At 42.4% G+C, this 27366-nt stretch overlaps 1 protein-coding gene and 1 long non-coding RNA gene across 5 annotated transcripts in view; one reads left to right on the forward strand and one right to left on the reverse strand.

Annotated features, from left to right (window-relative positions):
• On the reverse strand, positions 1-10425 carry LOC112662091 (uncharacterized). 4 transcript variants are annotated; one of them, XR_007401524.1, is made up of 3 exons: positions 10346-10425; positions 5854-8229; positions 1-161 (listed from the first exon to the last, which is right to left on the reverse strand). It is a non-coding gene; the product is annotated as an uncharacterized LOC112662091 (long non-coding RNA). The 4 variants fall into 4 exon arrangements; XR_003138205.3 differs by having other exon boundaries at positions 1-1687; XR_007401525.1 differs by lacking the exon at positions 10346-10425 and adding an exon at positions 10160-10338 and having other exon boundaries at positions 1-1687.
• The window catches only part of MAL2 (mal, T cell differentiation protein 2), a 24686-nt gene continuing 7118 nt past the window's right edge, over positions 9799-27366 (forward strand). Inside the window, exons 1-2 of the mRNA XM_025450416.3 lie at positions 9799-10010; positions 23852-24022. Of these exons, the coding sequence (XP_025306201.1) occupies positions 9879-10010; positions 23852-24022 (303 nt within the window). The 5' untranslated portion in view covers positions 9799-9878. The remainder of the gene's footprint in view (positions 10011-23851; positions 24023-27366) is intronic.

Raw genomic sequence — 27366 nt, forward strand, 5'->3', positions numbered from 1 at the left:
CAAATTTTTTAAATTACCAAAATAGGGACTCCTGGTTGGGCACCTGCCTTCGGCTCAGGTCATGATCCTGGGATCCAGAATCGAGTTCCGCATCGGGCTTCCTGTGAGGAGTCTGCTTCTCCCTCTGCCTATGTCTCTGCCTCTCTCTGTCTTCTATGTCTCTGATGAATAAATAAATCTTCAAAAAACTTTTTAAAAATTACTAAAATGAAGAACCAAAATTATATATATTTCAGGAATAATTTGATTATTTGTGCATTATAATTAATAATGTTAAGCATTCATGAGGTGCTTACTATGTGTTAGGTACTACAACAAAGACTCTCCATATAGGCGTTAATATACAGAATAATACCTCCTCCCTATAGATGTGTAGTTTAAAATATAGATGCCAGGAACCCATGAGAATAAAAGACAATCTGTGAAGTGTGAAACTAGAGTATTTTCCCATAGGTTTCATAAACTTGTACACCTTCTTCCATGCTTAGCAGAATAAGTGAGCACTCACTAAATACTTATTACATATTTTATATTTGAGAGCATTTTACAATAAAAATTACAGCTTCTATTTAATTTCACTTCACAGTAACCTGAAGGTAGATAAATAAAGGAAAATAAATCCATTTTGGGAAGTGAGGAATGAGTCTCAGGGGGTTTAAGTAATTTGTTCAAGATAAGCAAGTCTGTTTACTCCAAAGTTTCTAACATTACCCCTTTACCACACTGCTTTCCCATTCACTGTTGGATGGTTTCAACATTTTGAGTGCAAATTAATTTTTTTTACCTAGAGCCCCAAGTTATATCTTTAAAGCTTGTACTTTAAAAGTTTACTCCCCTCTAACCTTGCACTGTTTTTATAGGTTTCTTAGGATAAATTTCATAGTCTTAAGCATGACCTAGAAGGCCCTAGAGAACCAGAACTTCACCCAACTCCCTGGTTTCATTTCAAAGTAAATGGATTTCACTCAGTTCTTAACACCAAGCTCCTTCTTACAGACAAATCTTCACATATGTTCTCCCCTTTGTTCATGACACCTCCTTCCTCTTCCTGCCTTCAATCAGGCTAGATTTTATTCATCCTTTGGGTCTCTGCTTAAGTTATGTATTCTTCAAAAATTTCCCCAACTTTCCATATTCATTGAAGACCCTGTTATTCATTTGCATACACTCCATATATAAAGAAAACATTTGTCAAAGTCTTTTTGGCTGTGCTGCCGATGGACCAATTCCTTATCTAGTATGAATTATAGTGAAGGATAGAGCCCATCTCCCATTGTGGGTGGCTAAAAGTAGGTATTTGTTCACAGCTTTCTGTTTAGTTAGAATGCAGATGCATGGGCTAGGTTTAGCAAATTAGATGCACCTGCTTCCAAGGTCAGATGAGGAGCTGGTGATTCAAAGAAGCATGGAAAGAAAAGGATTTATTCCCATTATGGTGACAATGGCTGTACTGACATCCAGTTTTGAGAGCTCAAAGATATATCAACAGCATTTATATCAATGTTAGAATCCTTGGTCCAGTTCTGTCAATGTAAGGAGTACAAGTCGTGGATCCTGGTGATTGGTGGAGTTGGCAGTGTCATCGCTTGACCAGTTCTGTCACTTACTTTTGGGTGTGACCTGGCTGTGTATCCATCCTCATTCTTATTTACTTTCTCAGTTTGGTTTCCCAAACTTCCTGCCAAATCTACAAATTAACACACATATTTTCAGTAAATTATGTTTCTGTTTAAAGTAACCAGGATCAGTTTCTGTTGCTTGCAACTTAGAACCCTGAAGAAACATTATTGCCCTATTAACCTTATGATTTAAAATGAATACATATTTCAGTGATGTCTGCTTCTCCCATTGAACTATAAGTTTGAAGACTTGTACTTTGTCTGTTTTATGAACCACTGATTTTCTGGTGCCTAGCACAGGTTTGTCACATGGTAGACAATTTGCTATGAATTCAATTTGCTGAATGAAAAAAGTGAGTATCTGCAAAGTACTGTGCCTAAACGATGGAGAGGGTAAGAGATAATAAGATGTACAAAGGAAAATAACAAACATGATCCTCAATAGAAAAGATATGTTTGTAATGAATTAATATGTGTGTGCACAGACACACACACACATATATATACACATATACACATACATGTATATACATATACACCTATGAACTAATGAATGACCATTATGTAAGACAGAACATGAAAACTGTTGGAAAGATAGAAAAGTCAAAGGGAGAAGAACTGAAGGCATTGTGAAAGAGGTGGCTTTCAGGCAGGATCTTGAAGCATAGAACAGATTTTAATATTCAGGGATCCCTGGGTGGCTCAGTGGTTTGGCGCCTGCCTTTGGCCCAGGGCTGATCCTGGAGTCCGGGGATCGAGTCCCACGTCAGGGTCCCCGCATGGAGCCTGTGTCTCCCTCTGCCTGTGTCTCTGCCTCTCTCTCTCTCTCTATGTCTATCATGAATAAATAAATAAAATCTTTTAAAAAATATTTTGATATTCAAAACTGGAAAAGGGAATATTCAATAAAGTCTGTACAACTGGAGGGATGAACAAGGCCACAGAGGTCAAAATGCATAGAATTATGAATAGTTCTCCATTTATTTAGAATGTAATGGGCAGCCATTAAGAGCTATTAGGGAGGGGTAAAAAGCTATTAGGGAGGAAAATGACATGTCTAGGCTGCATTATGAAAAAGTCAAACTGACAGAATTATTTAAAATTTAACATAGAGTAGAAAGAATAGGCCAAAAAACTCAGATATTAGAAACTATTGGTATAATTCAAAGGAGAGGTAATAGGGCACTGTTCTAAGTAGTAAAAATGAGATATTATTATTATTATTATTATTATTAGACAGATTATTAGCTATCAGAGAGGTAGGATTCCAAAGATTTGGAAGCTAGCTGATATGGGAAGCATTATAAAATAAAAGTTTTTAAAAAGTGAAAATAAAGCATAGATAATTGGGAAAATGGTAATACCAAGAGCAGAAGGAAGAAATCATGGGGAAAGGTGATGTTTTATAGAGAAAGATAAACTTGTAGGACATTCTGAACTTAAACTTACAGGTGCTTTGCAACAGGCAATTGAAAGTTGAGGTTTGGAGTTCAAGAGGGAACTCAGAATTAGAGATCTAGATTAGGAAGTGAAGCAGATGATGTCTGTGCTCTCCCAGGTCCCCTTAATCCCCTTTATATCATTTCTGTGTATCATTCTCCCCACTTTGGTGTGGGTTCAAGCATCAGCCCCTGCGGCCCATTTTGGAAGACAACCATGAGCTACTGGAGGTGTACTACCTGCATGTGCAGATTGCTGGAAGAGTTTGAAGTTTAAGTTCTCTCTTCTCTTCTGTCCTTAGCCTTGACATTCAGGTAAAGAAGTACGGAAGCCTCACCTTAAATTATGCAACACTGAGATGTAACTTACATTCCAGTTGTTCCGCAGGATCAGGCTGACTTATCCCTGAGATCACACCCTTGCCTGGCTTCCTTTCCTTCCCTGTCCTGCTCTACTCCTTTTCCAGTCTCTCATAAGAGTACTTCTTTACTGAATCATTTGGACAGGAATCCATTTCTCAGGGTCTGCCTCTGGTGAGCCAGAGGGAAAACAGGAATGAAACCATAATGTAAGGCGTGGACTTGAAGTGACAATGATACGCCAATGTAGGTTCACTCTTGGTATAGAAATGTCCCATCCTAGTGACTGCTGTTGAAGATGAGGGAGGCTATGCATGCATAGAAACAGAAGGTACACAGGAAATTTTTATACCTCTCTCAATTTTGTTGGAAACCAAAAACTGCTCTAAAACAATAAAGTCTTGGAAAACAAATTAAAAATTTTAAAGTGTGTATTTTACCTTCATTTTTGAAAGGAATTTTTACTGTATACAGAACTTTAGGTTGGAAGTGGGTTTTTTTCTCTTTTAGTGACTTAAACATGTTTTATTTACTCTTTTCTTATTTGCATTGTTTCCAACAAGTCTGTTGCCACTCTTATCTTTGTATCTCTATATGTAATGTATCTTTTTTGGTGGTTGCTTTGAAGATTTTTCTTTCTGTCATTGCTTTTAAGAAATTTCACTATGATGCGGTTTGGTACAGATTTCTTCATGTATCTAATTCCTGGAGTTCATTGAACTTATTAGATCTGTGGATATAATTTGGTAAAATTTGGAAATCTGTCACCCATTGTGTCTTCAGAATTTTTCTCTTTTCTCCTTTTGAGATCCTAATTACAAATATATTAAAACACTTGAGGTTTTCCCACTGATCACTATACTTCCTTTTTTTTTCCAGTCTTTTCCATTCTGTGTTTCATTTAAGTCCCTGTTTCTATTTCTATGTCTTCAAGTTAAGTAATCTTTTCTTCTGCAGTATCTAATCTGCTATTAGTCCTCTACAGAGAAAAAAAAAATCCTCTACAGAGCATATTTCATTTCAGACATTAAATTTGTGTCCTTCTTATATATTTTATATTTGTTTCTACATGATGTGTTCAATCTTTATGTTTTGAACATGTGGCATATATTTATATTAACTGTCTTAATGTCCTTTCTACTAATATAGTCAATCACCTGTACTATTTCTGGATTTGTTTATGGTGGTTGATATTATTTTCATTATGTTTCATATGTTCTGCTTCTTTGCATGCTGGATAGTTTTTAATTGGATGCCAGACATGGTGGATCTTTTCTTCTTGGGTGATAGACATTTTTGTATTCCTTAATATTATTAAGGATTATTCAGTGATTCAATTGCATTATCTAGAAACAGTTTGAGCATTTTGGGGCTTTTCAGAAAGCTTTGTAAGACAGGACCAGAGCAGCCTTTCATCTAAGGCTGACTATGTCTCAATTCTGAGACAATACTTTTCTGAGTACTCTATCTAGTGCTCTATTAATTAGAAAAAATTTCGTTTTAGGTAGTGGAGACAAAAACTGTTCCTGGCCACATATGAACTCCTGGGATTGTTCCTCTGCTCCTTTGGAATGTTTTTTCCTTGGCCTCAGACAAGTTACTTATCTTCATGTGCTGATTAGCACTCATCTGAAGATTAAGGGGGACCTTTGCTGACCTCTCAAGCTTTCTCTGCATGAAGCTCTTTCCTCTCTAGTAGTCTGTGAGCTCTAACTCCTCTGATCCCCTCAAATCCAGCTTCACCATCTCAACCCCTGGCCTCCACCAGGGTTCTCCTTCCTCACTCTAGAAACTCCAAGGTGAGAAAATAATAGTTTTTTCCCCTTATTCCTAATGGATTATTACCTTGCATTGTCTGATGTGCAATGTCTAAAAACCAGTGTTTCACGTGTTTTGTCTGGAATTTGTTTCAACTGGGAAGATAAATCTAGTTTTCTATTTTGGGCAGAAGTCACATGTTGCTGTTTTTGATGATAAGAGAAATTTGTATGTGTTCACAGAGGGGAAAGGGTTGAGTGTAAAGTGAATATTGGAATAGAAGAGAGAGAGAAGGAAAAAATAATGAATGAATTTCCTAAAGGAAATACAAAGGAGAAATAATAAGAAGCTGGGATGGGCCTTCACTTTGGATATGGCGGCGGGGGTGGGGTAAGGACAGGAAGAAAGGAGGTGAGTAATAGTGATAAGGTAGAGAAATTTAGACGCAGAGTTCATTTGGTCAGCTAATATTATGTGAGTCCTACTATGGAATGTGAACAAATCTCAGCTACTTTCTGCAATGTGGGCCAAGGGATGAAGGGGCACAGTGAAGTGTGATTCCTAGCACAGGTCTCCCTGAAATCACTCTCCTTCCAAATTCTTATCCCTGAGCTTTCCATATTCTTGATAAATGTGAGGGTTTCATAAATTATCCAATGGGTTCTTAATCAACTTACTTTAAAACTTCTGGTGGTATGATTTACAGTTCACACTGGCATCTGGTATTTAACATCTCTTTGTGCCTCCACTGATCTTTTCAACTTAATATCCCATTACACAACACTACCTAAGGATACGAGACAAGTGAAAATACAATTTTAATTTAGGGAAGTAAGTGTTCTGTTCTCTAAATGTTCTTCACACAGGTTGTGGAAACACAGTGGGTTGGCAGGGGCTCTATATAATCTTCAACAGTCAGAGATATGCTGCCATAAAGAATTGCTCTTATGACTCAAAGGAATTATCCACAAAATAGATATGGGGTACAGGAGTGGCGAGAAGAAAAGATGTTCCATTAGGGGTAGGAGAATGTGTAAAGGTCTGGAAACAGGAGAATTATTGGAACTGCAGAGGGATTAGTAGAACAGGTGGGGGTCAAAGAGCTCACGAGAAGCTATATCCCACAAATACCCTGAATGCATTCTAGGGTGTTTGTTTGTAATTGATCCTGAAAACAATAGGGAATCCTAGAGGAGTTTTAAGCAGAGGCGTGACTGCAATCAATTTTGTGGTTAGAAATCATTCTGATGGCGATGTAGAGAACACAAAGGAAGGAACAAGACAGAGTATTCGTTGTGACAGGGGATAATATCCTGAGACAGAAGAACAGTGGGGATGGAGAGAGGTGAGACATCCGAGAGAATAAGGTGCTTGAATTGCTAAACCTTATAAATGATTAAATATGTGACATGAGAGGAGCTACCAGAGGAAACACCCAGATGTTTGTCTTGGATAACTGGACTGACAGCCCTGTTTTCAATGAAACAAGCATTACTGGTTAGATGTCCTAAAACTCCTTGTAGAGTAAGCGAAAGCAGGTATGATTGGAATGGTTTAGATTTGCTTTTATTCATTGAATATATTGTCTACTATGCCAGGCTTAAAGACAGGGAAAGGGAAAGAAGTTTTGGGATAATAAGCAAGACAAGTAGTTGCGAAGGGTGGTGACAGAAAGTGACAACCTCAGGAATCCTTAAGGACAAGCCAACGTTAGATATCATGAAATAGTAATGGAAACAAAATCTTCGTTATGACCCTCTTTCAGCAACTGTAAGCACTGTGACAGTAGAATCAGAGAAAACAGATAGAGATGGTAGGTTGAACCCAAGCTGCAGAATATGAGGTCAGTGTGGATAAATTTAAAGTACAAGATGGGAGGCAATATCTTGGACTAATATAAGCATCTCTAAAATTCCTTCCCATGAGCACAGAATGGACAGGGAAGCCACATGGGGCCAATGAGAGAATAAAGAGAGAGTGAAAGGCTGGAGGCCAATGGAATGAGAATGAAGGAGAGTTTGATGAATAGGAAATAGCCATCAGAGAGAATGTTAGCATTCACAGGAATGGCCATAATGAAATTCCAGTAAGGTGGGTCAAGATGTGAATTGACCTCATTGAAGGTAGCAGGTGATAGTGAGGCAAGATTGTTGAAAGTATCATGAATGTGAATAATGGCATTCCAAAAAAAGAGTGTCCACAGGAAGTCTATGAACAAGGTAAAAGTCATGCTGGAAGTCAGTAACAGAAGCAGAATGGGGAAAAAGCAGAAAAGTGAAACTGTGAAGAGTTCGTAGTCAATTGTGTAAAGGAAAGGACACAGTGGTGGGGTGGGGTGGGGGGGATGAGTCTTTCCTTCCTTGGAGTCCAGAGGTGTTGCTTTCATTAAAAGGGAACTGGTATGATCAAGAGAAAACAGGTTTGGGTAATGATCATGAGAAGGGAAAGCCATTCTAGGAAGGCATTCATTTTCAAGCAAATAATATGTTACAATAAGAAAAGAGGCAATTCTTTTCATTCCACCAGTCATTGTGGCAGCAGGTAGAAGAGGTAAAGCTGGGATAGTCAGGGATACATAGTATATAGCAAGGAAGGTTCTGGAAGGGACACAAAGTTTTCCCCCTTGGTAGAAATTTTTTAAACAAATGCAGTTGAGGTTTTCTGAGTCATTCACATTTTGGGAAACTCTAAAGTGATTTAAGTTTATTCACTAAAATTTGGGGGCCCCATTATAGCTATTGAGCATCTCCATGATGAAATTCTTTGAAGAGGTCTTCCCTTTGAAAGTCAAGTACTTAAGGAGAAATGTCAGCCAGATAATGCAATATAATACAAGACAATACAATACACATGAAGATTATTCTCTACTTGTCAGAGTCTGAACACAGAGACAGTTCACCGATGAAACAAATCAGTGCAGGGGCACCTGGGTGGCTCAGTCTGTCTTGAGCTCAAGGTGTCATCGTGGGGTCCTGGGACGGAGTCTCACATTGGACTCTCTGCGGAGAGCCTGGCTCTCTCCTCTGTGTCTCTCATGAATAAATAAATAAAATCTTTAAAATAAAAAAAGAGAAACAAATTAGTGCAGAAAACTTTAAATTTCCTATGAAATAACTAGCACACATTGAATATCAGAAAGTGATGACTAATAGGAATATACAAAAGGTTTCACCCACACCCTGTTTTGTGGGGTTTGCCCTATTCTTGCCACCACACCTATGAGTTTCACTTATTAAAATAATGAAGAGGTAGAACGGCTACAATCTGCTGACCAATGCATAGAGCTATACAGAGTTCTTTAAAGGCTACTGATAGACAAGACCAGTATTTGGAGGATGCCTGATGATGTCACGTAATATTTTTTTCCAACCTGTTCTGCCTGTGTATGCTGGTGTGTGTACTTTTGTTTATATTCAGCTAATCTCTGAGAAGGTTAACTCTCCTATCCTTTATCTCACTTACAAAATGTTGACCTTAAAATCAAAGATAAAATGGGGATAAATTGGGGCAGGGAATCTAAAGTATACATAGCATCCTTAAAAAAGAAAATCCATTTAAGTGTCTAAGAGACAATTCATAAGTTTCAGACAGGTAAAATCAATAATTAAAGTTTTATGCGGAAAATACAGCCTATGCAACACCATGTGTACACAAGAGCATGATAGGTGCATGTGTAAAAAATCTAAAAAAAATAGCAGTCATCCTATCAGCGCCTATTGAAGGGCGCTTACCATGAGCTAAGCTCTTTTCATGTTCATGTAATCTGGGCAATCACAAGAGGTAAAGACCCTTGCCCCCATTTCACAGATGAGCACACCACCGGCACCCAAAGAAGCCAGTTAGCTGTCCAGCATCCCCCTCGCCTCCATCACCAATGGATGTTGGAGCTGAGCCAGCTGACTCTCCTGGAGGGTATCATGCTGAGTGAAGTAAGTCAATCGGAGAAGGACAAACATTGTATGGTCTCATTCATTTGGGGAATATAAAAAATAGTGACAGGGAATAAAGGGGAAAGGAGAAAAAATGAGTGGGAAGTATCAGAAAGGGAGGCAGAACATGAAGACTCCTAACTCTGGGAAACGAACAAGGGGTGGTGGAAGGGGAGGAGGGCGGGGGTGCGGGTGACTGGGTGGTGGGCACTGAGGGGGGCACCTGACGGGATGAGCCCTGGGTGTTATTCTGCATGTTGGCAAACTGAACACCAATAAACAGTAAATTAAAAAAAAAAGAAAGATAAAAAAATCCCACTAGAGTCCCATTTAGGGCAGATCCACTCCACTTTTTAGGTGTGGCTGGTGACCTTGATTTTACCTTCTGAGTCACGACTTCAAGACCCGTCTTGCAGCTAAATCGAGGAAAGTGGGGAAGGGAAGTTGCGAGGCCCGGGGCGGGGGGAGGGCAGCGGGGAGAGACCAGGTTGAAACGAAGACCAGGGGGCGGAGAGACCAGGGGAGCGCGGCGCCGCGGGGGGGACCGCGCCAGGAGGCCGCCGCACCTGCGCCCGGACCCGGCGGCCGCGGCTCGCGCACCTGGGCCCACGTGACGGGGCGGGGCGGGGCGGGGCCCCGCGCGGCCACGCCCCCTCCCCGCGGCGCGCCCGGACCCCGCGGACCCGAGCGGCGGCGGCGGCGGGAACCCGGCGGCGGCGGCGGCGGGCGGAGGGAGGGCGGCGGCGGCGGAGACGCAGAGCGGCAGCGGCAGCATGTCGGCCGGCGGAGCGCCAGTCCCGCCGCCCCCGAACCCCGCCGTGTCCTTCCCGGCGCCCCGCATCACCCTGCCCGCCGGCCCGGACATCCTGCGGACCTACTCGGGGGCCTTCGTCTGCCTGGAGATTGTAAGTGGGGCGGCCCGGTGACCGGCGCGCCCGCCGCATCCCTGCCCCCGCCCCCCGCCCCCGCTCCCTTCGCTCCCACGTGGCCCGCACCTGCGCCGCCCCGGGGTCCCGCCCTCCGCGAGCCCCCGCCCGGGCCCACCGCCTGGCACCTGTTACGCGGGCACCTGCGCCCCCGCTGGCCACGGGGACCGCCCCCCGGGAGCGAGCGGGCGGCCCGGCGGGGCCCCGGATCGGCACTTCGGGGAGGGGAGGGTGTTGGGCTCGGGGCACGGCCGGAGCCCCCGGCGGCTTGGCTAGAGCTGGAGCAGGCGCCCTCGGCCTCGCCTGTTGCTAACCTGCCATCTTGCTGGGTGGTGCGGAGGTGTAGCCGCCGGTGACCGAGTGACCTGGAGGCCGCCTCGCCTCGCCTCGCCGAGAAAAGACGGGGGGGGGGGGAGGGCAGGTAGCAGGAAGGGGAGGCGGGCTTAAGACCTAGGCCAACCCCCCCTCCTCCTTTGCCATTATTAGTGCCCTTTGAGTTGGAGAGGGGAGCAGCGTTTAGGAGGCAGAGCAGGGAAAAAGGTCAAGTCTGAACCGTGCCCTTGGCAGGTTCTAATCAAGTGGGCGTGACGGTGGTGGAGGAAAGGTAGAAACGTGGTTGTCCAGTTCCTCGCCGCCTGCCTTTGCGCCTTCTGGCTCCCTAGTGGACCTGGGCAGCCCCACGCCTTCTCAGCACACTTCGTTGGGCCCAGGTGACGGTGAGGTTACCTGGCCTAGCCTGCAACCTTATCGGGCCAGAGATTTAAACTCTCTAAAGGCAATTTTATAGACTTGGGAGTTTTTGGACCAGGGGAAATGTGCAAACATAAATTGGGCAACCCAAGGTTGCGTCAGGCCCTGAGAACGGCGGATCCAGAGTGCAACGATAGCAAGTGCCTGCCCTTCCTGCAGGCTGATGTTGTTTGGTCCCGTGTGGAGTTTCCGTCTCTCTTCCCTAACCTGCTCCTTTGAGTTTGCATAACCTGGATTTGGTAGCTTCAGTTTCACTTTTGTGCTCGTGGGGCTGGAACGCCTTGCGAGCATTGGTTTTCTTGCCCTATTATGCTAAGGTGGCTAAGGCGTGCTAGGTTAAGTTTAGCTCAGATTTGAATCTGAAAAAGGAGACAAGTGAGTTACAGGCTACGACATCAGTAATCGGATCGTGACGGCGAGGCTGGAAGAGGCTGCTTTGAGTCTGAGCCCAGTTCAGAAGCATCTGAACGCTTGGGATGAGGTACAGGCATCCATGTGAGAAGAGTAGGGAGAGGATGGCACTGGGCCCGGGCGCTGTTGTGCGTGGGGGAGATGCGCCCAGAACAGTAGGATCTGGGGAGGAAGCTTGTATAAGTTCTGGGCTGCTTTAGTTCCATGTTCCTCTAACTCGGCTTGTTTGCATACCTCTTCTACAAGTTTTTGCCAAATCCACATTCCACCTGTACTAGAATTTACAGAATGTTCACTTCAATTCACTTCTAAACTTTAGTACCCACTTCAAGCCTCATTCTAAGCAATAATACCGTGAATCCTCAAATTTGATATACTGGGTATATTTTTCTAATGTTTACTCAACTACCTATTTATATATTTACTTATATGTATGTGTATACGTAAAGAGATGTAAGGGTACACGTGTGTGTCTATGACACGTATATACGAAGAAGGCTCATCCGTGTGCCGTCAAATCAAATACTGTCTCAGGGACCATCCGTGGTCTTATCACACTTTTGGAAACGCTGCCTAATTCTGAGGGAGAAAGCGGGAGTGCTTCATTCTACTCTGTTTCCTCTCCCCTGCCCCCATATCTCTTTATCTGGCCCAGGAGTTAGTTCTCAACTCTGCTGTACTTAATTACTTGGGCAGCTTTTAAAAATACGGTGACTGGCCCAGACTAATTAAATCAGAATCTCCTGGGGGAGGGGGGTGCCCAGAGTCAGCCAGTTTCTTCTAAAAGCTCCCTAGAGCTTCTAGTGTACAGTCATGGCTGGGAAGCACCAAGAGCGGCCTTTATCAGGGCTCTGTGGACAAGACAGCCCTCACGCAAATATGAATTTTCTCCCTGTGTGAGAGCTTTCCCCCTTCCCTATTCTAGTAGGGACCCAGGCTCACAGAATTATCCAGCCTTTCCTCTTATTTCTTCATGTCATAGGGCTTCTCACTCCAGAAACATGTCTCAGACCCTTACCTACATAGAATAGCACCACTTCCAAAAGCCATGTTGGTTTACTCTTCATTTTTTTTATGCCAAACATATGTAATAACTTAAAATCTAGGCCTCCCTTACCTCTTTTACTTGGCTATCATCCTTGTTTCTCCTCAGCCCACCCCTTCAAAAATAAAAGAACCAAAATCATCCAATGAAGCTGGTGACCTCAGAGAAACAACAGACCTCATTGGAGCTGAACTATAAGCTCATGCTTGGTTCTTACCCTCCCACACGGCTTAGAGATACTGGATTATACGCCATAAGAGAGCAGAGATCAAGGCTGCCTTGGTACCTCTCTATCTAATACACCCATATGAGCTACGTAAACACATTGGATGTATCTTTGGTCCCAGCTTTTTAAATTTCCCTCCAGCTTTCTGCTTCCTTTAACATGTTCCATCTCCCATGGCTCCTCTTTACAAATTCCTCAGCCTGTGGGTTAAATGTGATGGTTTGGCAGGAGCAGTTCTAAACTCTAGGTAATCTCCTTTCTGGGGGTCCAATTATTTTAGCTTTTTCCAGTGTTTCTGGATATCCCCCTACTCTTTTTCAATTTTGACATTCTCTTCAAATCCGTTTGTCTTGGTGATTTCTCTTTTTATGTCTTGTTGCCATCTAAGACTTGCCATGTGAAAACAGCATCTGGCAAGATGGACTGGGCTATCCATAGTTGACTAAGCTAATGAAGCCATGATCCTGGAGTTCGCTTCTCAGACTAACCAGAAACTTGCTCAGAAAATTCAGTCTCGGGATGCCTGGGTGGCTCAGTGGTTGAGCATCTGCCTCCTGTTCAGGTTGTGATCCCAGAGTTCTGGGATCGAGTCCCGCATCATGCTCTCCCTGCAGGGAGCCTGCTTCTCCCTCTGCCTATGTCTCCGCCACTCTCTGTGTGTCTCTCATGAATAAATAAATAAAATCTCTTTTTAAAAGAAAGAAAATTTGTTATCCGGAGGGTGCTATACTTACTGTGGTGAGCACTGAGTAATATATAGAATTGTCGAGTCACTATGCCTTACACTTGAAACTAATACAACGTTATATGTCAACTCTACTTCAAGATAAATTTTACATAAAGAATTCAACCTCAGTTCCCCTTATTATACCCATATATAATCTCTCAAGTATAAGCCATTTGGTGAGAGGTAATTCGAAAGATGCAAATAGTGCCTCCTTAACAGCACCAGGTAAGGCAATTTATAGCACTGGCTCCATAGATGGAGAATATTACAACCACACATGCATGGTATGGCTTCTTGAGATAGGTTTGTTCCACTCGTAGATAGGTAGGTTGTTAGCCCCTCTGTTTTTTGCACCAAGCTATGCTTGCCTGAAGTGTTAAATACTGTTATGTTTGCAATGCAAAGCCTTGTAGTTTAGGAGAGAAAACATCACCTTCGAAGTCACATTTTCAAATTCTCTCAGGGTTTCCTAAATTCATGTTTTCTAAGTCATTTGTCAGGCATTTATTGATTATCTATTGTGTGCAAGGCACTCTTCCAGGAAAAAAACATGTTTAGACCCTTCCTCACCTGAAAGAACGTATAACCTAGTTGAGAAGGTATGCATCTCAAATAACTACCATTCAAGAAGAAAGATGCAAGTATAGAAAGTGTTTTCCATATGGGTCTGTTCATAAGAAAATGACATCAGAGCATCTGTACTATTGGGCTGAATAAGATATTTCGGGTCCCTGTCCTCAGCTTATCCTGTATAATGCACAAGAAAGATCAGGTGTAACAGTATTAAACAAATAAAAGAATAAAAGGCAATATATTTGAATTCAGTGTGTTCCACGGTTTCAATAAACTGTCCATGTTCCCCAAGGCATTCATTAGTGTTTTTCTTTATGAAAGATATTATAGTACTTTTATTCATATGCTTCAACCTAAGTGTTGCAGATGTCCCAATAATTTTCATTTATTCAACAAATAATTAAGAATCTGCTATGCGTCAGGCCTTATTTTATATCCTGGAAGTAGAATGATTAACATAGCCCCTACCCTTAAAAGAAATTCCTATATTGTGAAGTATAAAAGTCAAGAAAGAATTACAGTGCTGTGTTTGAATTGATAAAATAGGTTCATGAAAAGTACTATTTAAAAACAAGGTAGAGGGACACCTCGGTGCCTCATTCAGTTAAGCATCTGACTTTGGCTCAGGTCATGATCTCAGGGTCCTGGAATTGAGCCCTGCTTTGGGCTCCCTGCTCAGCAGAGAGTCTGCTTGTCCCTCTACCCCTCCCCCTGCTCATGCTCACTCATTCTCTCTCTGTCAAATGAATAAATAAAATCTTAAGGAAAAAGAAGAAAGCAAAACAGGATAGAGCATGTCTGGCCACTGAGGAGTCCAGGACAGACAGCTTGAATGGAATGGTGACATTTGAGCTTAGTCTGAAATGATGAGTAGGCATTCAATAGACAGAAAAAGTGGGGAAGAAAATTCTAGGTAGAAACAAGGGCATGTGTAAACCCTAAAGAAGAGAAGGACCATGAAATGAAGGTTCTAGCAATTGTTAGTTTGTTTTGATTTTTTACATGACCTGTGGGAAGTGGACAGAAGAAGGAGAAAGAGCAGGTGGCAGGGCTTGAGTTGTGATGTGCTGAAAATGGTAGGTCAAGGCACAGGATGGGTTGCTGCTGAATGACAGGGGCAAACGTGATCATACTTGTGTTTCAGAAATCTTTGGGTCGTGGGGTTTGGTTATAAAACAGATTGAAGGCAGAGAGATAAGCTAACGGGCTTGTTTCAGTGGTTTGAGTGGGGGATAATAACAACTTGATAAATGAAAGAAGTAGAGAAGAAGAGAGTCAGGCCTGACGTTTAGAAGGTCAACCAGGTATGTAGAGTTTGGCATGTCCTGAAATGATACTAGACCAAACTTAACTCTAAGGTGTAACTCAGAGGAATTATGCCAGAAAAACAAATGTTAATGAGAGGATGTTGGGGAGGGAGGGGTTCTGGAACAGGCATGTGCAGTCCTGTAGAGCAATCTACGGAAGGGATCTCAGGTTATTTTCAACCCAAAGATTTGACATTAGATGAATGTATAAATGGTCAGATGTATAGAGTCTCCTTTTCTTGCCCAGAATATAGATTTGAGTTGCACACCGACATTGTGTGTTTGCAGTGGTGAAGAGGGGCTCTTCATGGATGTGTTTGACCTCTTGAAAAGGGGTTTTATTTTATAACTAAGATTTTCCCTTTACCTCTGGGTTAAAAACCTCCAGCCATGTGTAAAGAGTCCTTAAAGCTTCATAAGAGAAGATAAACTGATGCCTCTATGCAGGATTATTTTCAGCAGTCGTTTGCCCTGACTGGCAGCCCTGTATGAAACATGAAGAATGGCAGTATGGAAAACTTTAAATCAGGTTCCTGGAAAGTTTGACCTTGAGCTCTAAAGGAAAATCTCAAGGAGAGAAGATTTGTTTTGCAGAACCACATAGAAATGTTCTGGTTGGTAGTAGGAGTCATGACCATGGCATATTTGCATTGATGTGTCTGAATAGGAAAGACTTTGTAACAACAAAGGACAGGAACCAGACTGGTGTGCACAGTATCCTGCACGTGTGATGCCTAACAGATGCTCTTGGATCTGCAGGACAAACTGTACCTTGAGTGAAAATATTCTAGAGAAACTAGAGTGGAGAAGGGAAGTTTGGGAGTAGATTGGATCTGCAGGACAAACTGTACCAAGAATGAAAACATTCTGGAGAAATTGGAGTGGAGAAGGGTAGTTTGGGAGTAGATTCCTGAACAACTTTTAAAATGTCATGATTCCTTTCCAGGAATCTGCAGTCTGATCTGAATTTCCTATGTCCTCTTTTGTATGACAAGGGATCACATCCTTTTCCAGTCACCATATATGATATTCTTAACTTTTGTATAATAGCTATAATAGGAGGGAGGTAAAAAGGAAGAAAAGAGGCAATGATTTGTAGGGTTCCTGCTGATGTCCAGGCATGGACCTGCATCATCTGCACTAGTTAGATGATAACTAGTTACCCACAAACATGAAAAGAGAATTTTTTAAAAAATCAAGAGCAATTACAAGTAAGAATAAAAAAGGGGTCAGAACATATTTCTCCCCCATATAAGATGTGCTTCCCATTTTGGGGTTAGCATCGGCTATTTAAGAAACCGGGATGGAAGTTTGGATGGAGAGGGGGAAAAAAAAAACTGTAGTACCAAATTCTTTATAGCATCCTCAGACATATTTTTTGAACTTTCAAATGTAAATCTAAAAAGCGAAACTTCTTTTGCATTAGTATGTTTTGTACAGAGGCCTGTTCTATATCTGTTATTTCTCATTGCTTCTCACTTGTCTGGTTTTCCTTTCTCTGTTTTAAAACAAACAAAAAACACCTAATCAGCTTGTACCTCTAATTCAGAACTGCATCAGGGCTAGTCCAGGACCAGGACCAGTTTGGATGGAAGTCCGCATAGTGAGAGGACAGATGGGGATTGATGGAGGAAGCAGGAGGGGGTCGGGTAAGGCACAAGATAAACACTGCCCTAGTCAAAAGTTCCAGCAGCAGTTGCAGTAGAATCCATGAATTGAACAAATCTGGGGCCCGAAGAAGATTGAAAATGGGGTGTCATGAGCTAGACTGGCAAAAGCTGCCAACTTCCTCAGAGCTTTCCATCCCTGCCTCCTGAGATCTTGTAGTAGGTGGTGGGTGCTGCCAATAATAACTTAAAAATTGAGAAGTACATGTTCCTGCTTCACTAGTCTTCATGCCTATTTTTGAACACCCACCATGTACTAGGGGATGAGCTAGGCCCCAGACAGCAGTGTGTTCTGAGCATCTTCAGCTGTACTTCTGGAGCATTTTCTTTTAGAGTCATTCTTTACACACCCTGGTTGGTTTTCGTTCATTTCAAGGAGAAGGCACTTGAACATCTTTTGTAGAAAGCATTGTCTTGGGTTCTGAGCATGCAGAGATGTTTAAGGCAATGCTGCTAACTCTGAACTTGCAATCCAGTGGGGAAACCAGCCTTATGAATCTATAACTTCCAACCAATAGTTGTAAGTGCTACAAAAGATACAGACATCAGTAACCATGGAAGCACCAAGGGATGGCATCCATCCAGGGAAGTCTTTCTGGAAGATATGCTGCCAGAGTTTAAGTTATCCAGAGAAAATTTTGGTGGCATCATGCTAGGCATAGCATGGACCAGTGTGATGGACTCGTGTGCAGGGGACAAGGAGCAAGAGGCTAGAGTGCCAGGATTGGGCAGCTGGAAAAGTAACAGTGTTGGGAGGAAGGTGAGCTTGGAGAAGTGACAGCAGTGTTCTCGATACTGTTACCACTTGACTACAGTAGGAGGGTGAATGAATCCACACATTTATGGGCTGCCTTACAAGCACATGGATCAGTTGTATCTTGACCATAGTATGTTCCCAGTTAAAACCAAAATTTTGGAATACAGGTTGTGTATAAAGAGCTGGTTATAGGTAGTCTATTCATTAGATGGTAGTCTAAACACATTAAAAATTCTTCAACCCTGTTGTTTCATTTACGGGTGCCCCGTAAACCAGCATTTATTAAAATAGGAGAGGTCACCAAGAAGATGAGGTATTCTGAACTTTTGGAGGGGCACCAACTGCTCTGTGGTTCCAATGAAAGTTGTGTCCTCACAAGAGATATGATTTCAGGAAATCAGTCTCCGACCTCCACCAAGCCAGTCCACAGCAAAAGGATAGATACCCTGCTCCAGACTGAACATTAACTTTTGAGGGAGGCACGACAGCGTAATATCAAGAGCATAGGCTAACATTTATTGACTATAACTTAGGGCAAGTTATTAATGGCTGTGTATTTCAACTTATCTTTCAAATGGGAGTAATAATAGTAATTAGCTCTCAGTGTTTGTGTGGATTAAATTGGTAAAATGAAATCCATAGAGCAGTTCTTGGAGCATAAGCATTAGATAAGTGCTAGCTAATATTTCTATTATCCTCATCAGCTTTAACCTCCTACTCGAACTAACTCTATAAACCAGATTAAGAGACATTTTTTTTTCCCTCTAGGCTTATTGGTTGGTTCATTTTCTCACTGTTACAGTGAGGAAGTGCTCAATCTATAAATAGCAGGAAAATGTGAAAGAACGGGTTATATGTTATATACAGGAAGTTCTAAATAATGAAATATTTCTCCTTAGGGATTGTCTAACCAGTCCCTCATATCTTCAGATTCACTTACCTTTGCCCCTTCTCATTCCAAACTTTGACTGAAAAATAGGTCAGAGTAGGAATTGGACTGTTTACTTAGCGCATTAATAAGACTATACTAAGATGAAGGTGTCAGATTGTTTTGAAAGTTGATAGCTAAGATGTTGGAGGGCAACATTGGACTCCCTGCTCTGCAGGGAGTCTGCTACTCCCTCTGCCTTCCCCTTACTCATTTTCTCTGTCTCTCTTTCTGTCTCAAATAAATAAATAAAATCTTCTTTAAAAAAAAAAAAAAAGATGTTGGAGGGCATATTTCAAAGCCTGCAAGTAGGAAATAAGTGACTTTTGGAAAGAAAAAAAAAAGGGTATTTGCAAAACGAATCCTTTAGAGACATAAGACCATCCAAATAGGAGACAAGTTGAGAAATCAGTCGTCCACGCAGCTAGCATCACAAGAGTTGCTTCTGGCTCAATACCATGTTTTCCCCCGGGGTTACGGGTTCTCACCAGTCCACGGTTTCTAGTGAAAACACATTTCAAGTCCAACTTGGAAGGTTCGGTGCAGTGTGACATGTAGATGAAAACTTCCACGGCTTTCTTATGGGAAGGCTTCAATCAAGTCACACCCTTGTGGGCCGCAGAAGCCAAATGAAAGCGATAAACATATGGTAAGCCACAGAGGAGATGTGTGGTTTTAGGAATGGGTAGCAATTAAATAACTGCAGCTCGGCACATAGTTGAGCGCTCGCGGTGTCTCTCAGGTACATCACCTGAATCTGAGCTCAGAGGCTAAGGGGGAACTGAGTCACCACGGAAGGCTGATACCTATGCCTAGGGAGTGTTTGCCTTTGCACCATACCTGGAAGTCTGGTCATCTTTTTGTTAGAGCTTGAGGCTTGGAGTCCTAAGCCCCAACTTACCAGTTCCTGAAAGAAATGTCAAAATGTGATACATTGGGGAGTTTTATATGTAATTATTGGGCCTTTTAGGACACTAGAGGGTGATGGAAGGCAGTGATAGACAAGAGGTCAGAATGTGGAGTCAGAGCCAAGAGGAGAAAACGTGGGCAGACATGGCATTCCACTCTCTTTCACAGTGTGTGTACTGTGCAGTTGCTACGATACTTTATCAACTGTTCTCTCTCAGATTTTAACCATGTTTATGCTCCGCTTTTCACCCAAAAACAAGGCTCCCTCCAGAGTCACCTGCGCTAAACTGGGATGCTAATAATTAAGTATGGCTGGTAAATGCCCTCAGCTTAGTAATGCCAAGAATTAGATGAAATAAATATATGACCGTTAAGGAGAACTTAATGAAGTGTTATTAAAAGATCAGTTTTTTTTTTAAATTTACTTGTTTGACAGAGTGAGTGAGAGCATAAGCGGGGGAGGGGCGGAGGGAGAGGGAGAAGCAGGCTCCCCACTGAGCAGGGAGTCCACCTCCAGCTCCTGCTCAATCCCAGGACCCTGAGATCATGACTGATGCCGAAGGTAGACACTTAACCAAAAGATCAGTTTCTAAAGTTGGAGCCAGGTTGGGAAGCTCAGGGAGAAAAGGTAGGCTTTGGCCAAGGCAAATCCAGAAGCAAGGAAGAAAGAACTGTGTCAAAGCCCCAGTGGCCTGTACACCAAGGTGACAGTCTTGCAGTGAGGAAGGCGGGCCTTGCTTCTGTTCTCTGACCCTCCTGTATCTACCAAAGCTGCCCTGCTGAGCTGGACTCCGGTCTGGATTTCACAGACTCAGGGAGCCAGGGATTGGGGTGGGGTGGGGCACTCCTACGCCTTCCTCCCCTGCCTGCCCCCTTCCCACGCAACACACACACACCACAGATGAGGAAGGGAATCTGTTCTTTTCATATAAGCATTTTGTTTCCTTTCCAAGGTTTTGAGGTGTTGGAAGGGCTGTAATTTTGAGTATGACAAGAATGGTTCATTTATACTGTTTCACATCAGCATCTGCTGTCAGAGCCCTGGTCTGCCTTGAAAGCCTGCTTGAAAACCTGCCTCCCCTGCCTCCCTCACCTCCCTCCCCTCCCTCGCCTCCCTCGCCTCCCTCTCTCGATGCCTCCCATTATATTTCTTCTCTCCACTCCCAGCCTCTTGGAGCACACTGTGTGGAGCTCTTTTTATAGCACTCACCACAATCTGCTCCTGAATCAGATTTGATGGTGTCTATTTCTCCCTAATCTAGAGCTCCTGGAGACAGAACCTCGCCTTTTTTTTTTTTTTTCTTTTTTTCTCTTGAGTATTCTTCTACAGTGCCTGGCAATAGATTTGAGGCCAACCAGTTTGAGGTCCAGTCGGGGCTTATTAAATGTTCTCCTTAATTCGAGGGGATCATATAACTCTTCTTCAGAGGGTCAATTTATCATAATCCTTATATCATATAATTATGCTTTTCTATCTCAGTCAGCTTGCCCCTAATAAACATGGCCAGTTGATCTCTATTACCCTGTGTACTTGCACCTCAATTCTCAATAGGTGGCTCTTTAATTAATAGATATTTAATAGCAGCATATATTTCTTAAATAGCCTTTGGAGTAGTTAGTATAAATTATTTGTAGTGGGTGAGTAAGAAAAGGTTACCAGGAAGATAATGGTGAGAAAGAAAGGAAAGATTTGAAGATCTTATCACCTTCAAATATTTAGTAAATAGTATGAAAGAGTAGAGCATCTTTTTACCGGGAACATTATTTCCTTCATAGCTACAATAAGGTTCTGGTTAAATTTTTAAGTGTGCATTAATATTCCATGACTTAGACTTATTTCACAAAACTTTCTGTGTTGTTAATTTTTTTTATTTGAAATTAGGACCTCAGCAACCACAATTATAAATTTATTAGATTGGTGCTATCGTTATCATACTCAAGTGATAATTTATTATGCTTTTGAAAATGTTTTTCAAAATGGCAATGAATTGTATGACTGGGCCCTTGTTTAGAAACTTGAATTAAAACTTGCAACTTTAACTTTTAGTGATTTGTGCAATTTGCAGTTTGGATATTATCTAGATACTTAAGAGGCAAGACACACATAATTATTGGTTTTTAATATGTAGAGTTCCAGCTGTTCTTGGAAACTTGGAGTTTATTTACTAAACAAATATTAGAGGGCCTCCCGCATGCCAGATGGATATGTTTCTATGATATGACCTCTGTGTGTGTGTGTGTGTGTGTGTGTGTGTGTGTGTCTGCGTGTGATTGGGAAGGGGGATTGATTTCCACTTGCCTAGGCTTTTGGATCACCAATCTAGGGTAGTGCCTGACTGATAGGAAGGGATCATTATGTCGATGGACAAATGGCTTGGCATGCAGAGGCCTGTCAGGCAGCTGGCTGCCAAGAAGGTCTCATAGTGCAGTTGGACGGGAAGCCAGGACATCCAGTTACAGTATTTCTCATTAGTGTAAAATATCCATATAGGGAGCTTGCCCAGGAGATGAGGTACCTAAGCATGGAGTGGAACTCAGGAAAGACTTTTGGGGTGATGTACTCTTCAAGATGAGCTATGAACAGCAGTTTCTCAAATACACATGGGGAAGGAATGACATTCTGGGCCAGCATATGTCAGGCCTCTCAGATGTGAAAGCGTTTTGTCTTTGGACTATGGATTTTTTTTTTCTTGAATGTAAAATGTGGGAGGCTTAGTGGCAAAAGACAGGTTAGAGCATAAGGGACCTGGGATGCCATGCAAAGGATGTGTAGCCTGTATCGCTTTAGTGGTAGCTTAGAGGAGGCTGCTGTGGATAGGTTCATAAAACTGACCATCTCTACCCCGTAATCATTTGTCCTCCTGTGATCTCTCCCTCACTCCTAGTTGCCTGAGCCAGGAACCTGGGTTTCTTCCTTATCTGTTCTTTTGCTGATCTGATCAGTCACCTCCTGCCACCACGTCCACCTCTCATTTCTGTCTAATCTGCTCATTCCCCTCTGTGCTGCCTGCCTGAATCTGGGCTGTGCCCTGTGGCTGTCGCAGTCTCCTCCATTGTCCCTCAGGCCCACATCCTCTCTTCTCTAGCCCTGTGGCCCTGCAGCCAGAGAGAAGCTTCCGAATATGAATTGAATCACGCCAATTCCTGCTCAGGGGTCCTGTGGCCTCCCACCGGCCTTGGGAGAAGTTCGCCTCCGTGGGTGGATCTGCAGGACCCTTGAGCTCAGCATCCAGCTCTCACCTCCGGCATCCCCCGCATGGCACCTGCCGCTCCTGCTCCCGCTGTGCTGAACTCTGCCCTCAGCTCTACGAGATCACCTCAGGGCTCCCCTCCTGCCCCCGGAACTACCTTCTCCTTGGGCTGCTATACTCTCCAGCTTTGTCCCTTGGGTGGCTGCCTCCAAGGAGTGTTTCCCGAGCTTTCAGCTCTGGATTTTAGAGCCCTCAATCTGTGAGCCTGCGGTGCCCAGAATCTCCCCAATGGTGACATGTGTGAAGCAGCATTTTACTCACTTGCTTAATTGTCCATTTCCTGGGGCACCTGGGTGGCTCAGTTGGTTGAGCATCTGATTTCGGCTCAGGTCATCATCCCAGGGTCCTGAGATGGAGCACCGCCCTGGGCTCCGCACTCGGTACGGAGCCTGCTTGAGTTTCTCTGTCTCCCTCTGCCCCTGCCCCTGCCCCCGACTTACTCTCTCCAAATAAGTGGTAAATAAATAAATAAATAAATAAATAAATAAATAAATAAATAAATCTTTTTAAAAAATAAAACTTAAAAAAATGTCTCTTTCCTATAAGTGACTGAATTCTCTGGTGGCAGGGACCAAGTATAGCTTGTTTACCACCTTATTCCCAGGACCTGGAACAGTGCCTGACAGGCAGTAGGTGTTTACTGGGTATTAGATCTGTGAATATTCAAAGTACCTATTCCCATGCTCAGCACATAGAAGAGTATCAATAAATCGGGTAGGTTTTGTTTACTACCATGTACAGCAGCTGCGGCTGTTATTCTACAGAGAGGTAATAATCCCACATGTACAAATAGGCCGTGATAAGGACGGGCACATGGCCATTAGAAGTGACAAGTTAGAAAGTTATGACTGATCTTTGCTGATAAACTCTCTGAGACATGGTGAGAGCAGAAGCCAGTGGTTTGAGTCAGAGCTCAAGGTAGGAGGCAGGGACCAAGCAAAGCTGAATTTGTATAAATGATTGACTGAAAAGGAAATTGTTAGGCAACAGGGGTCAGAGGAAACTATTTTTAGGTAATGAAAGAATTCTGTGTCTGTTCATGGGCTGAGGATGAGTCCAACACAAAAGCAGGTGCAGAGACAAGTGTGGACTGGGTCACCCGAGAGAGAAAGCACTGGTCTTGCCCCTGAGGGAAGCCGGTGGCCTACATCAGGAGAGAGGAAAGTGAATGGGGTGGCCGGGACATGTGCAGGGGTCTGGGGAGAAACCAGGGGTGCGAGCATGTTCAGTTACTGCCCACACATGTGACATCTTTCTTCCTTCCCTCAGCTGTTTGGGGGACTCGTCTGGATTTTGGTCGCCTCCTCCAACGTTCCTCTACCTCTGCTACAAGGATGGGTCATGTTCGTGTCCGTGACAGCTTTCATCTTTTCCCTCCTTTTCCTGGGCGTGTTCCTCTCTGGCATGGTGACTCAGATTGATGCCAACTGGAACTTCCTGGTAAGGGATTTTTAAGTCTATTTCAGGAAAATGCAAGAAACGTATAAATATCTTCCTCTGTCCTGAAATGCCTGATCCCCTGTTCTATCTGTTGCCTCCAGTGAGAGAGAAAAGGTCTGACTGCTGGTCCGCTGTGCTGCCGTGCAGCTGCTTGCTGGACAGCAGGATCCCAGTTTATGTAATTGCTGTCAATAGAGCCGAGCCATTTTTCTGTTACTCCTTGATGAGTTAGATGACCTTTACTCAAAGACTCTTTAATTTCATGCAACAAATGAATTGCATTACAGTTATTGAACCATTGAAGAGGTGCCTTTGGGAGATGGATGCTGGGACAGGTATCTTGAAATTTTCCATTGATTTCTGCTTTAGATATTAAATACATACATTCTTTTCAGAAAACAAGCAGCTATATATTCTACTCTCTAAATACTTAGAAAAGGGGATAGTTTATTTTTAATTCCTGTCCTAAATCAATAAGAATTGGTAATTTTAAAAAGTAAATTTATAATCAACATAATTTTAAAAATTATGACACCATTAAATTGGGTCATCTTACTTCCCTTTTCCCATATCATATAGGGGGCCTCTTTCATGCTTATGCTTATTCAATCTCTGAGACTATTTCAAAATGGCCAGTGGAGCTGAAATTCCAATCTGTGGTAGACAAAGCTTTAATGAAATTCATGAAGCACCTCACCTAGGTTTCAGTCAGTTTGGTGGTTAGAAACTTAGATCAGGCCTTTCGTCAGGCTTATTTAGTTATTTTCAGGTATGGTAACATTATATTCACCAGCTTTAGGATGGATGTTAGGCTTATTAAAAACTGTTCTTAGTTACAGAGTGTAAAGAGAACCATCATCCCGAATGTTATCAGCAGTGCAGTCGAGTAGATGTGGCTGCCCATTAAACCAGCCTAGGGGCAGATGGTTAGTGTAAAGGAGGAAGTATGGTGTAAGGGCTATCATCTTGCACAGGCTTTGAAGTTAGGTCTGGTTTGCTTAATAACTGTGTAGCCTTGGCCAAAGTATTGAACCTCTATGACTTCCGATTTTTTCCTCTGTAAAATGGTAATTATAGTTCCTGCCTCATTAAATGCTGTTAAGGAATAATGGAATTAATGTATTCTAAAGTACTTATCAGCTGTGTATCTGATTATAGTAGATGGTCAATAATCATCATAATTCTGTAAGTATACCAAGGCTTGCAGTTTGAAATGTTGAAAGTCATTCTGTTGAGTCACTAAATTGTACACCTAAAACTAATATTACACTGTATGTTAACTAACTGGAATTTAAATAAAAACTTAAGGCAAAAAATTATTTCCATACACACACACACACACACACACACACACACACAGAGGAAGTTCTGTTTCTTAGGTTCCTGATGCAGTGTGTTCCCACATTTTTGCCTTGCTTTCTCATAAATGATGAGAAAATGTTTCTAGTAATTAGTCAAGTGAGGAAGATCAGAAATCTCTATTTAAGTTACAGATGGATTGCTTAATCTCCTCTTTCTAAGTGCTTGGCTTTCCCATAATCATATATGAATGAATCAATCAATACCTAATGTTGTTGGTAAGCACCACCAAGCTCTGTAAATATTAAGTTCAAAGATGGTATTTGCCCAGCATGTACCAGTATAGCCTTTAGTTCTGGTTAATACATAGTCATTGCCCTAACCTACTACCTCTTCCCAAGTGCTATGCTCCCTGCCACCCTTGGTCTTCCTCTGGGACTTCCCTGGACTTCTTAGTAGCCTAGCAACTAAAGGGTTAGTACCTGGCAAAGTACTAAGTCTCTGGGGCCCTTGCACTGCCCAGCATTCCTTCTAATGGTTGATGCACATACTATACCAATGTTTAAATATTTTTCCAACATCCCTCCTGGTTTTATTAGACATATGTTCATACCATCTTTCTTCCTTTTGTTTATATTGAGTCTAATTTTTGATATTGAGTACATCATTAATATCCTCATAAGTTTATTAGGTTTCCTAAATATGTGGTCTCCCTCTTCCATGTGTAATGTTATACTTGGTGTTCCGACAATAAAATATAAGAGTGTGCTTTTTTTTTTAATTAAACCACTTTATGAAAGGGGCAACCAGAATTGGAAAGACCTACCTGTCTGTTGCAGAGGTCACCAGCAGAGTTTATCCTGTGGTTCTTTAGCTGGGATAGTCCACTGTTACTGAGGGAGAAAGCGGTGGTAGCAACACAGCACACAGCAAGTGAGTGGTGTTCCCTGCATAGCCTTGTCATGGGGGGCACACTTTCATTTTATTTATTTATTTTAATAAATGTATTTTTTATTGGTGTTCAACATATAGAATAACACCCAGTGCTCATCCCGTCAAGTGCCCACCTCAGTGCCCATCACCCAGTCACCCCCACCTCCCGCCCACCTCCCCTTCCACCACCCCTAGTTTGTTTCCCAGAGTTAGGAGTCTTTCATGTTCTGTCTCCCTTTCTGATATTTCCCACTCATTTTTTCTCCTTTGGGGGGCACATTTTCAGAGGGCCAACTTATGCTCTCATGGAGTTGACTTAAACACTTGCCATATTTGAAAGGGCTCCTTTCTTTCTCCCCTTCTGAGATTTTTTCCACATGATTGGTCATTTCTGATCACTTAGTTGCTTTTGGTAGATTTTGAAATATATCTTGGGTACTCTCAGTGAGGAAAATTTTTTAGCCATGCATATTGTGGAATTGACCACAGATGGTGACCATTTTTAATTGCTGCATTCTGGAATTGTTAGACATTAACCACTCAAAAAATAATTGTTTCCCCTTGTGATAACAGTTTAATGTTACCTGTATGCATTGCATAAAGGAAGAAAGAATGCATTTATTTTCTGGGGTGCCTAGGTGGCTCAGTCTGTTGAGCATCTTGCCTTCAGCTCAGGTCATGATCCCAGGACCCTGGGATCGAGCCCTGCATTGGGCTCTTTGCTTAGCAGGGAACCTGCTTCTCCCTCTCCCTTCGCCCTTCCCCATGCTCATGCATGCTCTCTCTGTCAAATAAATAAATAAGATCTTTAAAAAAAAGAATTTATTTCTAAAAGTATTTGTTGTGAGATATTAACTAAAATATTCATAGCTTCGAGCTTTTGTTGATTATGGGGTTGAATTAGCATTTGTAGTGGTAAATGTCTTCAGTTTTTTTTCCCCAAGGCTTTCTAGCTTTGGTGTAAGTGAAGAATTAAAAATATAATATGTAATATATATAATAACATATCTGAAATATTAAAAACTTGCCCTATTCTAATTTCAGGAAAGAAGCAGGTTTTGATTTTGAGGTGGTTTTTTTGGTTTTTTGTTTTTGTTGTTTTTTTGTAGAGA

The sequence above is a fragment of the Canis lupus genome, chromosome 13 (assembly GCF_003254725.2).
Source record: "Canis lupus dingo isolate Sandy chromosome 13, ASM325472v2, whole genome shotgun sequence".
Taxonomy (NCBI): domain Eukaryota; kingdom Metazoa; phylum Chordata; class Mammalia; order Carnivora; family Canidae; genus Canis; species Canis lupus.